Raw genomic sequence first — 16748 nt, 5'->3', positions numbered from 1 at the left:
GAAAGTTGCTCCCTTCTCACACTTATCACCTTTAAAACGGAGGCGAGTTTACAAAATCTTTTCATAAAAACCTTTTCAAAAATCCCTTAAAAATCATTTTTTTGTTGGTGAATTTTCCTATCAACAGCTTCCAATGAGGGATGGACATCAGTGGTGTGAAAATTGCATTACTTTAAACCTAAAATTTAAAGATTCCTATTACTATTGCAGATTTTTAAGGATTAAGAACAATCCCAATTTGATCGTGCTAGAACCCAACATTGTTGTGCACAAACAGCCCCCCAAAATAGGTCACTTAATCCTAAGGATTTATAGCAGGCTGACAACACTAGTGTGGTTAATTAGAGTATGACACCAAAGATGAAAGAGATGTCAATAGGGCCGGTTCTAGACTGAGAAAAATTGTAGGAGATTCACAAGCCAGCATGTAAGTGACTCATGTTGGACGAGAGAAGGGAAGAGGAAGGTAAGAGTGTCGATTGGAATCATTATTTAGCTGATGTGTTGTCTATCAAGAGATTGTCGAATAAGACTGAGAAAGTCGAACAATTGCAAGGAAGTTTATTGTTGGTGAAGTGAGGCTTGGTTTCTTAGTGAGTGAAACCCTACCTTTCTATTTGAGTGTTTATTCTTTCTTCCAGAAAGTCAAGTAGCCTTATTGAATAGATTTGGACCCAATATGAGCCCCTTCCTAGATCCATTGCTCGATAACCATGCCTCGAGGCTTCAAGTTATGGATTGCTCTTCTTTATGGCTAGCTCCTACCAAATCAAGTATATGACCATAAACCATTTCGAGGACACTTAATCCATATTGATTTGGGGCCTAAGGATGCAACCCCTCCTCGCATGTGAGTTTTCTATGAGGAGACGAAGCCAACTAGGGAATAGCCGACATGCAAGTCACTTGAGAGGTCGTGCTTGTTACCATCAAAGATTTGTGACCATAGAAAGGAGGTTTGCTATCTGGAAGGCAGCAAGGCAATGCTTTTATTTCATTTGGAGTTGCAGGAGGATTGTGGAGGCGATGGCTTGTGATAGGGTGTTGGGCCCCTATCATTTGCGGTCTTCACGCCTTCAAAGACGAGTCAGATGTCTATAACAAAGAATAGGGTAGAGAAAATGATCAGCATCCAAGGATCTCTACATGTGGACTCTTGCTTGATGTTAATGGGGTCTTTTTTACCTGATGTCAACACATTGTATGTGTGTTACCTTCGATATAGCCTAATGATTGTTCTGTGCATAATTTTATGAAGATTTCAATCAAAAAAGTGTTATTTTTCACATCAAAGCTGCTCAAATGGCCAATTATACATCAGTGTCAAAGACAAAACAATTATTATCATATCCATTCTAATAATTGAACTAAATGTTTCATTGTAATCCAATCCAATTCTTATCATGTCAATTTTAATAATTGAACAAAATGTTCATTGTAATCCAATCCATACTCCGAAGGCCATTATTTTGCTACTATTCTAGCATGATGCCTTTCTATAATTACATTAGACTCAGACTTGATCCTAAACCATTCACATTTTGTTGGTGGATCAATCTAAAAACTCCCATGTTTCACATTTATAAAATGTTTCCTTCTCTTCATTCTTCGCTTCTATGCATCTAAGATCCATGTTTATTTTGTTATAGACATTCAACTCCAAAGGAAAAGTTTCAGGACCAAGAAACCTTGTCAGTAAGATTTTGCATTCTGCATGTTATTAATGAGTGGCACGTTTTTCCTTATGCAAGAATAGCAAGAGAGGTGATTTAGTTATCTTTTTTAAATTTTGCAAGGACGCAGCATAACTTGAAGATGTTAGTGATGTTAATGAAGGCTCCAAATCACTAGATTTTTTTTTGTTTGGCTCCTCAGCGGATTTCTTCTGTTCAGATTCTTTTCCAGCTGGAAACAAACAATTAAAACATAAAAATGTAGGGAAAAATTCAATATCCAAAGAAACCAACATCCTTGCTTATTAAAACAAGAGAAAGAAGCCTTTGTTTAGTAACTATGACATGGCATTCTGGTCTGTTATTTCCAAACCTCTGACCATACACCTTTGAAGGAATCAAGCTAATGGAACACTATAATTTGAAATCCAATACTAAACAACTTCTCAGTAAATTAACAGGCAGTTTTCATGATAAACAAAATCTGACTACCTACTCAAATCAATCTCATCACAACAGAATCGACTACCCATATTCGCATTTGTGTGATTTATCATTTCTTCACAACCCTCAACATTCTCAATGTCTTGATCAGACACATTCATTACAAACTTCTCACTGATGGGATTGCCTTCTGAACTGTTTGTTTTCCTGCATCGAAAAAACATGGAGCAACATTTAATAAGAACAAGAATTATGTATCAGCTTACGCAATAGTTTAAAAAATGAGTGTGGGCTCTAAAGAAGAGGCAAGACATTCAAAGTTAGCTGAATATATTAAGCGTTGTATAGTTCATATTAGACATCCTAAACAAATTGCAAATGAATTTACAATCCTGCAATTTTCATGTGGAAGTCCCTCGGTAAATTGCTAGAATGAAAATTAAGTTCTTTTCTTTGTGAGTAGTTCTATTTGATCTTTGAATATGATAAGCATGGTCTTCCATCTATGCATCTCTTGATAAACATTTATAACTTGGCTAATCTATCCTTTTAATCTTTCTACTTATGAGGAAAACTAAACCAACAAATAATAACAAAATGGAAGGACAAAGAAGAAATGCACAGCCTAGATGATGCTTAGGATCAGATCTATATACAGGCATGGTCACTTCATTACAAGGAAGCAGATCAGGAACAAAGCGCAATAGAAACCAAAGACTGCATTTTACATTTCACCAAAACTACACCCATTGAGCTGCCTAAGGGAGCTGCACTTAGGTCCACAATGCTTTAGGAGGAGAACAAAACAGAAGGACAAAGAAGAAACGCACAGCCTGAGTTGTGCTTAGGATCAGATCCATATGCATGCATGGTCACTTCATTACAAGGGAGCAGATCAGGAACAAAGCGCAATAAAAACCAAAAGACTGTATTTTACATTTCAACCAAACTACACCCATTGAGTTGCCAAAGCAAGCTGCTCTTAGGCCCACAATGCTTTCTTGGAGCATCTTCAATGAATTTCAGTAGTCATAATATTTCTAATAACTTTGAATTATCATGTTTTTACCACAAGATGTTCTATCTATAATAACAAAGATCTTTTATCCAGGGTATTTTAAAAATGATAGCATTTGCAATGTGGCAATATGATCACAAACACGTCACTATTTTTTCCTAATTCATATCTTTGAATATAAAAAACTGCTCTCTTTAGTCGTTTTGGTTTCCTAACATTGTAAACTATTTCTGGTACTTGCTGCAGAAAAATAACAGTCCTTTTTTTCTCTTTCCTTTTTGGTTTTTTGCAAATTTGGAAGATTTGGATGAGAATTTTCCATGATGTGGTTAAAATTCTAACTTCTACACAAAACAGATTTCTGGAGAAATTGTCGAGACCAAAATATTTGTGCTCATGCATGTACACTTACACCATCAAACAATAAGTTGGCATGACTCTTACAGTTTCGCCACGTATAAAATTTCATTGCCACGTAGTAGCTGTAAATGGTCTTTCAAAGCCACAACATCAACAGATGATATAAGCAGTGTTGCAGATTCAGAAGCATTTTGAAATGCTTAACTTCACAAGAACAAAAAAGTACAGTGATAACAGAAATCATACACTATTTCAATCTCCATTGAGGGGGTGACAAAAGGATTACTGAATTTGAGCTCCAACGCATTTAGCTCCGCAATGATATCATCGAGACTCCACCAAGGCTCAGGATCACATGATACTCCATGAAAACTCTTTTCAAAGAGCATATTCAAATTGTAGAAGGCCCTGAAACAAGGTAAGAGAACAGATCTATAAGAGAAGAGAATATTCAACAAGTCAAGTCAGTTTTTCACAGAGTAAAACTATGTTCCCAAAAACTCTGTAAAAACAAATGCTAAAGAGGCACCGCAGAGTTCAGAAAATGTGGACAGATATGACAATCACAAAGACAACAAAAGAAAAAAAACATTGGTAGAAAATCACTTTTCTCCTTACACCAGTTCAGAGTCATTATTTCAAGCAGTTTCAGAAAACTTCAGTTTTTTATGTGGTTGGCAAATTATGCAAATATTAAACTTCCAACCAGTAGAGGTCTGAACAGGTCAAACGCATGAAAAGTTTGGATCTGTGCCACTGCCCAAACAGAAATCTGGGCATGACTAGCCCTACAGAGATCATGTGCACCAATATGATTATGTACATCAATCATTGTTAAGTTCCTGCTTGGGAAGCTCTTTAGACCATTAATCTTTAGAACAGCCATCTGGACGCAACAGCCAATGTCTGTTTCACTTTCACAATTTCACCATGAATTCTTTCTTGAAGAACTTACCATATGCAACTCATGGGGTAACTTGCAATTTGTGTAATTCATTGTTATTGTTTATACTAGCCACATATAGGCAGCATGAACCTTATTTTATTAGTTTGTTTACTCACTCCTGTAATGCACTATTAGGATGGCATTTCATGTTAATAGAAGCCATCAACAGTGCATCGAAAATGTGAACTTTCATTTCAGAAAAACATTGCATGAGATGTCAGAGCATAAAAGAGTACAAGAAAGTGCAATGTTACATAGGTGTGTGTATAAACAGATTCCTAGAAGATGGCTTGTGGAGTTCCTAAAATTCCAATCCTACACAAACAGATCCATTGAAGATCCCCCTCATCCTATTTTCTTTACATGCACAACTGCAGCTGGGATTAATCATACATATGTAAAAACCTTGATTCATCTCTTTTGCCTTGAAAGATTATGTTATTCTGCTCTCTCCATACCTGCCACCATGATAAAAGAAACCGCCACTATTATTTATGTCACAAGGATACGAGTACGTTCATGTACATGACTCTTAAATGTGACACTGATTCGAGAGCATCTTAAAAAGTATAACACAACGACATGGATATATATAGTGTTTTATAGTAATATGAAAGATTTCATAGTTTTTTTTTAGATTTTTTATTAAATACTTATGAAAACATGTTGATATTAAAATTAATATAAATATTTTATATCACTCACCTAAAGGGTATTTTTGTAGTGTTAAGTGAGATGAGCCTCTCTCTCTCTCTCTCTCTCTCTCTCTCTCTCTCTCTCTCTCTCTCTCTCTCTCTCTCTCTCTCTCTCTGTGTGTGTGTGTGTGTGTGTGTGGTAAGATCATGTCACAAGGCTCACAACAGAAGACTTTTAAAAAAAATGTAAGTGAAATGCTTGAGACACAGAGTCTGACACTTTTTGGAACGTGTCATGGACGTATCGTACGCCCAAATGTGTTAGACTTTGTGTCGAAGCATGTCATACGTGACACACAGCCATTTTGGCGTGTCACTGTGACATAGACTAATATAATATGTTCTATTTCTTTCCTTTTCTTTTCACACATGATTCAAACACTAAGTGACAAATGGATGTTATTTCCCATTGACTGAAATACTAGTCAGGCCCTGCTTGGCTGGTTGAGGGATTTAAAAGCTGAACAGGACCATAACAAGTACCATGGTAATTCTTCATTCTTCCATACATGTAACATATTGAAGCCAGCTGGAAAACTCTTTTTCAGGTTTACTTCCATTAAATATCATGATCTTAACAGTAAAAGTCCCCACCTTTGAGCAACTCCAGTTGATTGAATCCTTAGGAGAAACCAAGAATTGGCTGGCTACAAGGTGATTCAGTGATGACCAGTCACTGATTTCTGTGTGTGGTAGATTCCTTTTGAAAGTTATATCTCATTATTACAATGATCAATATGGAAAATTATGTTGATTGATTTTATTTTCATACCACCTATATGACTTGGATGCAGATTGTATGGTATATGAACTGTAGCTGCATAGTGTTGTTTGTATATCCACCTAGGCATATTTTGTTAATCACTTTATTAGTAAAAACACATTTTATTTTTCACTTCACTTGTATTTCTGTTTGTCTTGGTCATGTGATTGTAAAACTTAAGCTTGCTATGCTATTGGGGTGACAGTTGTAGTTCTTCCAATTTTGAATAGAAGAATCTCTTACTACTTGATCACAATCTAAGATGTGATCTGATGCAAAATGATGACGAGTAAAAGTCTATTTGACACTTTGTTAAGCTAAATCTGATGTAATACATGGTTTTTCTTGTTTAGATAATTATCTTTCTGACCCATAAATTTATTGATCCAGGTGTACGATGTATCTAATGAAAATAGCAAAAGCAGATTGTGCCCTTGGTTGGTCAAAGTCAGAATCTTCACCATGGATTGGGTCAGCATAAACTCATTCATCTTTAACAACAAATTGTTTTATATATTGAGTCTGTGTGTGTGTGTGCACGCACATGCAAGACATTTTTTTCATTGAGAGAGTTGCCTCCATTTTTTTTAAGGTTCTTCATTAACTGCAGTGCTTTTTGTCGTGTTTCATGATTGTTTTATACTTTACTCCATAGTACGTGTCGATTCCATTTTGTCATGCTATCAAATTGTTCAGTTACTTGGGCTCTTGGAACTTATGCTTGTAATCATGTTCTGTACACTGCAAGGGGCTTCAGTGTAGATCTCTGCATCACCAACATTCATAATGTTCTTTGCTGCTTTTTGCTTTGAGGCACTTATTTGTCTATGAATGGCTTCAATATCACCAATGTTCATAAAGTGCTTTGCCGTTTCAGTCTAGATAGGTGCTGAGAACAACACAACCCTTTTTTTTGTGGCAGTAACTTGTCTATGGTCAGTCCAGTTGATATTTATCAGGGGTACACACAAGCCTACCCACACCCGAACCTTCAGTTCAGTTAGAGCTTGGCTCACAAACTAAAAGCCAAGCTAGATCATGGTTATGCAACGCTCTTTTAGCTTAAAATGAGCTGAGCTCAACAAACAGAAACATCCTTAAAAAACTCTGGTCACTATAGCACACAGCCAAAAGGGGGAAGGACCATACAGAATCAACGGAAAGCAAATTCAGGACATGATGCTTCAGTTAGAAGGATGGAGAAATGGGAAAATATATTAGTTAAAAAAGGTCGGGGTAGGCCTAGGAAGACTTGGATGGAGATGATAGGAAACGATATGAATGCTTTGAACCTCACCGAGGACATGGCATTGGATAGAAATGATTGGAGGAGAAGGATTCATGTGGAAGACCCAGAATGATTTTCTTTGTTGGTTCATATCGCCGACCCCAATTGTTTTGGGATGAAGGCGTAGTTGTTGTTGTATATCCACAACAAGCCTTGAAAGCAAATCGCAGATAGATGATAATCCTCTACAAGGCATATGAACTAACAAATGGCTCAAGGGATTTCCAGGAAAAGAGATGCTAACCCTGCTTCTGTGTATCTTCTTGTTGGTGCTTCTTTGGGTCTGACAACCTAAAGCAGAGACTACAATAATTCGGACAAAATATCCCCAAATCATCCATATGATGTCAAGAAGAGAAAAAGTTTAGGAAAATTCAACTACAAGTATGAATGAGAAGGTTTTGTGAAGAAAACTGATCTGAAAGAAATAGCATGTAAATTAAACAACAAGATGGTAAAAAGAGAAACAACGGTACACAATTTATACCTCTACAGCTTTCACTGGGTCTCCTTGGAGTGAGAGAGAGAGAGAGGGGGAGAATGAAGCAAAAATGGGAACGACACAAATGATATTTGATTTTAGAATAGGTTTCTAGAACGAATTGGTTTTAGAGAAGCCTTGAATCAGCCCAAGTCGAATCCCTAATCCCAAACCGAAAGGGACGTCGAAGAGGTCTTTCGGCTTTCGGGTTATTCAACAAGCAAAATATTTTTTTTAAACAACAAGCAAGATAAATTGAAAAAAAAAACTGAAATGATCCAGCCCCGGTTCAAGCCTTGTCCGGACAACTGGAATCTGCCCCAGCATCAAATCGATCTATGGATGATTCAATTCGAATTGAACCAATTCAGGCCAATTGGATCCGATGTTAGCAACACTGCCCCAAAGCATGTTTGGAAAAGAACGTCATCATATTGGGGTTAGCTTGATAATCTATTGAATGTTGGATATAATCTTTCTCCATGTATGTATATAGGGAAAATATTGGCTGTACTCATGGGTTCTTAACCCCCAAGTTGGAACTCATAGGGGCATGTTGTGTTGACCAAAAGTGTAAAACACGAAAAAAAAAATTGATGTGGGTCGGATCCAGACCCGAACCCAACGGAGGCACCGCCTCCCTCATGTCTTTTAAAGGCAAAGGGGGGGAGGTTCTCGAAACCCCTCTTTTCCCCTTTCGTCTCTCTCTTTTCCCCGACCGCCTCTCCCACTCTTCTTGTGGCTGCCGCCACCAGCGAGCTCCCTCCGGTGACCCCCAAGTACGCTCCTCCTCTCCTTCTCCTATTTTCTCTCCCTCACCTCTCTGTTGCGCAAGGAGGGGGGTTGAGCCGCCTCCCTGTTACGGCCAGGGAGAGGGTTGAGCCCCTCCCTGCTCCCTGTTACTGCAGGGGAGGGGGTCGAGCCCTTCCTATCTCACTGGTATGGCAGGGGAGGGGTCGAGCCCTCCCTGTGCTCCCTGCGGCCAAGGGAGGGGTCGAACCCCCTCCCTGCTCCTTGTTACAGCAGGGGAGGGGTCGAGCCCCTCCTTGCTCCTTGTTATGACAGGGAAGGGGGTCGAGCCCCTCCCTGTACCCTCGTTGTTAAGGGGAGGGGTTGCGACCCTCCCTGCACCTTCCAGCAACAGGGAAGGGGCGGAGCCCCCTCCCTGTACCCCTTGTATGCAAGGGAGGGGTTGAGCCCCTTCCCTGCGTACCCTTTGGCAAGGATGGGGCCAAGCCCCTCCCTGTGCACTCGTTTTGCAGGGGAGGGGTCGAGCCCCTCCCTGCACCCTCAGTTTGGCGGGGGAGGGGCCAAGCCCCCTCCCTGCGCCTTCTCCTTCTAGTAGGCAGGGGCGTCGCCCTGCCTCTGCTAATTTCAGCAGGCAGGGGTGAAGCCCCTTGCCTCCCCCTTTGTGGCTAACGGGCAGGGGCCTAGCCCTTGCCTCTTTGCTTTTCGGTTGGAAGCTATGTCACAGGGATTCGGCTAGCAGGGTGCGGGTGTGGTACCGGGCGCGGTCAACCCGATCCTGGGTGCGTTCATTTAGGTCCATTTTTTTGGGGGATTTTTTTTAAAAAAAAAATTGCCCTAAATCTGCTGACAGCTGCTGATCTTGTTTTATAAAGGGCACTTTTAAAACCATCTAAAATTAAAGAGCCTTTTCAATCCAGATCCTTCTTTTTCATAAAGGATTTTCTCTCTCCATAATAAATGATAATGATGGTGGTAGCCTTGCTGGCTATTAGTATTCACTGTTCTCCTGACGAGATGGGTGCTCTAGTTGTAGCCTTGTGTAGACCTCTCTTTTTCACATGTCCAATCCAATAAATTTCTTTTAGTTGTCGTGCAGCTGTATATAAAATGAAATTTTAAGAATCCTATGGCGTGGCAGTAGAGTTGTAGACCTCATGAAGACTCTCTCTCCAACAAACCACATCAAACCTTGCGCTTATATTTTTTTCGTGAAGACCAGGGAGTTTCAGACATGATTGAATCATGACAGTCAGCAGAACGAAGCAGGTTGGGTCGATCGAATTGCCAATCTTTTTGTTTTATCAATTTTGTCTCGTTGCCTCAAAGTACACAAGCAGAACGTGGGTAACGAGTCTTCAAACAAACACACCAGCAAAAAAATTTGGACCCCCGACCCGTGTCGAGGGAACCCCCGGACCCCCTTATATATATATATATATATATATATATATATATATATATATATATATATATATATATATATATATATATTACATTTTTGCCCCTGCCGCACTCGGGTTTTTTGGAAGTGTCGAATCCCCGCACCCATGTGACATAGGTTGGGAAGGGGCAGAGCCCCCTTCCTCTCCCCCGGCATCAGGCAGGGGCTTCGCCCCCTGCCTGTTTGCATAATCGCTAGGCAAGGGACAAGTCCCTACCTCCTTGCACGCTCGACAGACAGAGGTGAAGCCCCCCTGCCTCCCCTTCGTTGTTGACAGGCAGGGGCAGAGCCCTGCCTGCCCTCGCTTTCTGAGGGCAGGGGTGCAACCCCCTGCCTCCTCGGAGTTTGTTGACAGCGGCTCAGGAGGGGCTCGCAATCCCTGCTTCTTGCGCTTATAACAGGTGCGCAAGGGCACGATGCCTCTGCTTCCTTCGTGTTAGGTCAGCGGTAGTGCCCCCGACCTTCTATTTTTGGTGTTAGCTTGCTAAGACTGACGCTTTTGCAACTCGTACGACGGATCTCTCTTGCGCTCTGCGACCCGAGCTATCAATCGTTTACATCCGCAGACGCCAGCAAGCTTTCAACTCCCCAAGGTAGGGAAAGATTGCACAGACGACTTGGACAATTGAATTGAGTTCAATTAACTAAAAAGGAAAATTAAATAAATATATATGAATATATATATTTATACGAGTACGCATTTAACTCAAGGACGCGGTTTCGCGATCCTTGTCCTTTACTTCTGTCATGTTTTTTCTTTGTCGTCGCGTTTTGCACTCAAGCTCTTGCTTTTGGCAAATGTTTCGTTATTCTCTTGTTATTGCAAATGACGCTCAGGTTTTCGCTCATTGCATGTGCTATAAAGGCATCCTCGTGGAGGATGCAAGAGGCATTTACCGCTCTCCCTCTTGCGACAAGAGTTGAGTCAGGAGCTTAGCGATACATCCTTGTCTAAGGAGAGGCATACCTCACAAGGATCCTAACTCTTCGAGTAACGAGTCCTGCAAAGTAAACTTGAGAATTTAGAGAGATGCGCAAAAGCATCAAAAACTGCCCAAATCGAAGTATTTGGAATGATGTGATTGGTTGGTTTTGTTCGTTTATTCGACATATCTCGGGTAACCCCGAATTGGGGCTTGAGCGAACTTCTTAGCAGGGGTTCTGTTGAGAAACATGTATCCCGTTCATCGAGGCCGATATCGAATTATGCGAGGCATGTAGATACCCCGATAGCGGCTGAGAATCTAGAAAATCGCATGCCAAATGTTGGCACAAGCAGTTAGTTGTTTCAAAAGATAAAGAATATCAAAAGTAAAGTTTGAGAAACATTACATCTTTGTGAAACACTTTTGTTAAGGCTCTTATTGAGGAAGTATACCCCTTTCATCCTAGAGTACTTGTAGTCGTACACTACACGCTAGTACTGCGATGATCGAATGACACGGTCGTGCGACCTCGAACAGTGCTAAATGCAAAATGTTGTAAACATATAAAAATGGGATCGCCTTCATATGTAAGATGCTCATTAGGTCAAAAGACCAGAGCATATAGAATGAGCCGTCAGTTAATTTACCCTTGACGCACTCATTCGCCCTTGTGTTTTTGTCAAGTGAGAAGATGGATATGTACAAAACTCCAATGGGCAGGTTGTTAACAACCACCCCACTGGCAAAGATCCGGCCTCCCCAGTCATTGGAGTTAGGGGAAGGGACTACCAGACATTATCCTAGGTGGTAGATCACATGGACTTCTGCAAAAATTGGATGCATCTGTTGCCAAGTACTTGCCTTTGGGGAATCCTCTCTCGGCTAAAGTCGTCCCCTTAGGAGCGGACTCAACTAGCTATTCGGGTTATTGAAAAATACATAAAATAACAGATGCCCGAACTAGTCTCAGTTGTTTCCATGTTTTGTTTGTCCGTACCCGCAGGCCAGTAATATCGAAACATAAAGTTTGTCCACACTGGTTGATGGGTCATGAAACTTGTTTGTTGCGTGGTAGTTCACAGCTTACGATCAAATGAAATGAATCGTCATGTTGCGTTTGACAGTTGCACTGCTTACTTGCTTTAAACTGCTAACCTGCTTGAACTGCTTACTTGTTTTGAACGGCTTACCTGTTTAACTGCATATCTGCTTTAAACTGCTTAGCATGCTGAATTAAATGTACTTAATTCAGTTTTTTGTAGCCTCTCTTGTGCACCTACTAGTTTTTCGTGAAACTAACTCATTCTATGGGTACAGTTGAAGATTAGGTACACCACGGGCGATGGTGCGATGGCTTCAAGATTTCCTCTTCCTGCTCTTAGCTCTCGTCCTGGACGTTTTTGGGTTTTGTAACCGATTTTCCTTGGGATATCCGAATTTTGTACTATTTGGGAACTTCTTTTAATGAAAGTGGATTTTCCAAGTGTTTTGCAAGTAACATGAATCGTGAGTTTTGGTTCTTTTAGATAACGTGCCCAAAGTTGTCAGCTTGCCTTTCTGAATTTAACAAAAGAATAGTCTTCCGCTGATTTCATAAACAAACTCTGAAGGAAAGAGATTTTTTCTAGTCTCTTGCATGTTTTCTGAAAGGTTCGAAAGTTTGAAATTTTGGGGTGTTACAAAAAGTGACCCCATAGTTGTGTTTAGCATGGTCAAAATAGCATAAATTGACCCTTGGATCGTTCTTTTTCTTTTGTTATATACATGGTTTTTTGATTGGTGAAATTTTGGTAAATTATAAGTCATTGATTTTTCAAGCCCCAAAAGATCCCATCTACATGAACCAATGGAGGTTTCTACCAAATCAATTATGTATATCACATCTGAAGACAGGGGCGGCTCAAGAGAAGTTGAGGCCCTGGGCATATTTCATTGGAGGCCCATATTTCTTCATATTTTTTTCATTGGAGGCCCTCAACAGGTGAAATATAAGCGTTATATTTTTTTTCATTTGAGGCCCTAGGTGGTGGCCTCAAATATCAAAGAGGCCAGTCGGCCCTGTCCGAAGACTTAGATGTACAAAAAAGATAAATTAATTAATTAATTAAAGTTTTTCACTCATGGGTTTCAAACCCACAAACCGAAAATGTTTTAGGGCAAGTTTGGTAATGTCTCATGAGATTCAGGTTCTCATACAAATGAGAGAATGAATCTCATTTGCACAAAAAACCAAACATCAGAAAATAAGCTAAATAGAAAAGCTCACATTGGGTTTAGGGATAATCAGGTTCGAACTGATGACTTCCACCACGTCAAGGTGATTGAGAAACGAACTCTCATTTGCCTTTGAAAATGAGAGTCCCTTTCTCATATATGTGAGATTCAGAATCACATAAGACCTCATGTGATTCTGAATCATATGACTCCAAATCAAATTTGATTTGAAGTCATAGAGGGCCCAGAAAAACCAAACGTTTAGTGAAGGTACTAAACTATTGAATAGAAATCTCCTTTTCTTTTTTTTCAGATATAACCTTATAGATGTGATCTACATGATTTCTTTAGTAAGAAATTTATTTTGAATCATGTGATAATGATATAGATTTTTCAACAACTTTAAATATCAATGGCCCATCAACATACCAAAGCTTAAATACTCAAAGTCAAGTTTTTACTTTCAAATAGGCATTATTGGATCCTTAGCAAATAAACCATGTCAAATACAATGTGATAAAATTAAGTCAATACAACTTAGACCTATGATTTCTAGCTCAATAGTTCCATACCAACATTTGTACCAACTACGCACACAAAAAAATATAATAAAACTATTTTATTTAATATAAAAAGTAGTAAATACACAAGCTTCGATAAGCTCACAAGCTTTACCTAGATAACCTTCTTGATTTTATAGGATAAATATATATATATATATAATAGTTAATTCCAAATCATAGAACCCATGATATGCTCGTGTGATCCAAAGAGATAAAGTAGGTGTAAGCTAATATCTTACTTTCCTAAATTTATCACATGGAAATGACATTGAATTACTCTTAAGGGTCTTCAGGAAGTTTTGCATTCAGATGGAAACAAGTATTTATGTGTTGCTAAACATCCTCTTGTGTTTTGTATTGAAGTGTGGTGGGATGCTAACTCCATCTCATATATAATGTTTCCCAGACAATAGAAGGTGCTGGCGAAACCACAATATAATGCTTTTAAACAGCAAAGATGTTAAGAAACTCACAACACACCTCTAGGGTTGTCAACCGGCCGGATTAGTATCGGGTACCTGGCCCGACCCAATCGAACCCGAATTTTCAGATATGGACATGGAAAGTGTCGACCTGAATAATATTTGGGTCGACCCAAACACAACCCGAGCAATATGCGGGACGGGTTTCGGTCATGAATTTTGTTGGGTACCTGATCCGACAAAATTCATATATAATGTTTCCCAGACAATAGAAGGTGCTGGTGAAACCACAATATAATGCTTTTAAACAGCAAAGATGTTAAGAAACTCACAACACACCTCTAGGGTTGTCAACCGGCCGGATTAGTATCGGGTACCTGGCCCGACCCAATCGAACCCGAATTTTCGGATATGGACATGGAAAGTGTCGACCTGAATAATATTTGGGTCGACCCAAACACAACCCGAGCAATATGCGGGACGGGTTTGGGTCATGAATTTTGTCGGGTACCTGATCCGACCTGGCTTTTTTGTCAGGTACTGGCCCAAGATGAGTACTTTTATATGTATTTAAAAAATGAATTTATAAAATTATGCAGATACAGGTTTGGGATTCTATTTTTGTGGCCCAACAAAACCCAAATCCAGTAATTTGTTATTTAGGCTGGTTCAGGTATACCCTAATGGGTCGGGTATCCGGCCCGTTGACAGCCCTACACACCTCCAATCCAAGGCTCCCAAACATAGCTTATTTAGTCATAAAATATATATGAAAAATGAAACATGGAGCTTGAAATGTGTTAATAAATATCGGTTTAGATAAGCCAGTCTATGTGCACATTGCAAAAAGCAAGCAAAAAATGCTTGGTTCAGGTGCTTTACCCACAACATGTAATATCCTTATCCAATTTTCATGAATTTGTTTTCAATATTAGAGTGTTAATTCAACAAACTTGTAAAATCAAGACAAGATAATTTTAAACTTATGCACATGTCGTGAATCCTTAAGCTAAGTGCATTCCAACCATTCAAAACACAACCAGATATTGAAAGCATGATAATTAGATTTTTTTAGCCAAAGGAACCACTTCCCTCCCTCCAACCCCTCCCCCATTCAAAAAAGAAATAGGAAGTTGGGGATAGGCATAATATTAGCCAGTAATGTTCTCTCATGGAGTTCATGATCAACCCTCTAAAATCCATGTTGTGTATGAACAATGCTTCCATGTTTGCAATAAAGCCAGCCACCACCCTTAGCATTATTCCTACAACCCTAGCCATCTTCTTCTTTGCCTTCCATTTCCTTCTTGGCCAATGCAATTTACACAAACTCAATCCTGTAAATTGAGACCCTCTTCATGTTCTAATTTCAATTGTGCAAACCTATATTTTCCTTTTGTTTTGCAAACAATTTCATGAGAAATATATTATTTGTTTCAAGCTTGTATTTAAATATGCTTTTATATCACTTGTGAAAACATTGGATATATCAACAGTGCTGTTGAATACATCACTATTGGCATTTTCACAAGCGTAATTGTAAAACCCAGTTTTTAACAAAAAAAACTCGGACACGGGACGGGTCCAGACCCGACCCGGATCCAACTCGTGCCCATCCCCTCGAAAAGGGTTTTCGAGGGGGCTGGCAGCCCACGGAAGGGGGGGGGGGGGTTCTCCGGCGACACAAGGGGCGGGCCCTGTGTGCGCCCCCCTGTAAGAAAGAACGCTCGTTATTCAGCACAGACCTGTCATCGGCAAAGAGAGGGGGGAGAGAGAGAGAGAAAGAGAGAGAAGTTCCAGAGGAAAGGGGGGGCAGTCCATCGTGACTGCCCTCTCATTCTATTAATATAATTAATGTATAAACTAGGGTACAAAAATACCCCTTAATAGAGTGTTAATATACATTCTACACGAATTGGGTCTGGACCCGATCCATTATATAAATGGATCGGGTCAGACTTATACAAATGACGTCTTCTTTTCAGCCTCCCTCAAGTTGTGCATGGTGTTGGACCATGAACAACTTGTTCTTCAGAAACCAAAATCTATCCTTTGTCAAGCCTTTAGTGAGGATGTCAGCAACCTGTTCTTCAGTTGGCACATACATAGGCTCAATCTCCTTGTCTTCAACCTTTTTCCTAATAAAATGTTGATCTATTTTAAAGTGCTTTGCTCGACTATGGTGGATGGGATTGAATGACATGTTGATGGTGAAATTCCACTAGAGGGGGCGGTGAATAGTGAAATACGATGCAGATCGATAAAATAAAAAATAAGCCAATAAGGCACAACACAATAAACACATGATTTATACTGGTTCAACCGAGTTACTGACCTACATCCAGTCCCCAAGTAAAACACTTGAGCCTTCCACTATAACATCCGAGTTACCGGATAAATAGTACAACACCCTCTTCCTCAGAGGTCTGCTTCTCTCAACAGAGAAGGGAAACACCCTCTTCCTCAGAGGTCTACTTCTCTCAACAGAGAAGGGAAAAACACTCTCTTTCACAGAGATCTACTTCTCTCAACAGAAAAGGGAAAAACACCCTCTTTCACAGAGGTCTACTTCTCTCAACAGAGAAGGGATACAGCAAAGATCAGAAAGTTACAACACTTTCCTATAGAACCTTCAGAATGATATGCAGAGTATGAATGCACGTATAAAGATTCTCAGAATGATCTTTTTCTTTTCTTACACACTCTTGTATTTTTCTGAGAGCTTTTCTTGACTTTTTCTCTTTTTTTTTCTCTTTCTTTTTCT

The 16748-nt window shown here is 39.7% G+C and overlaps 1 protein-coding gene across 1 annotated transcript in view; it reads right to left on the bottom strand.

The window, feature by feature from the left end:
• LOC149815832 (mRNA export factor GLE1-like) overlaps positions 1-16748 on the bottom strand; it is a 109098-nt gene that overhangs the window by 78841 nt on the left and 13509 nt on the right. Inside the window, exons 2-4 of the mRNA XM_089990105.1 lie at positions 4847-4899; positions 3742-3903; positions 2170-2324 (exon numbers count right to left, since the gene is read on the bottom strand). Of these exons, the coding sequence (XP_089846231.1) occupies positions 2170-2324; positions 3742-3884 (298 nt within the window). The 5' untranslated portion in view covers positions 3885-3903; positions 4847-4899. The remainder of the gene's footprint in view (positions 1-2169; positions 2325-3741; positions 3904-4846; positions 4900-16748) is intronic.

This window comes from Nuphar pumila, chromosome 15 (genome assembly GCF_984573655.1).
Source record: "Nuphar pumila chromosome 15, dmNupPumi1.hap1.1, whole genome shotgun sequence".
NCBI classification, from domain to species: Eukaryota; Viridiplantae; Streptophyta; class Magnoliopsida; order Nymphaeales; family Nymphaeaceae; genus Nuphar; species Nuphar pumila.
This window is presented reverse-complemented; position numbering and strand designations above follow the sequence as displayed.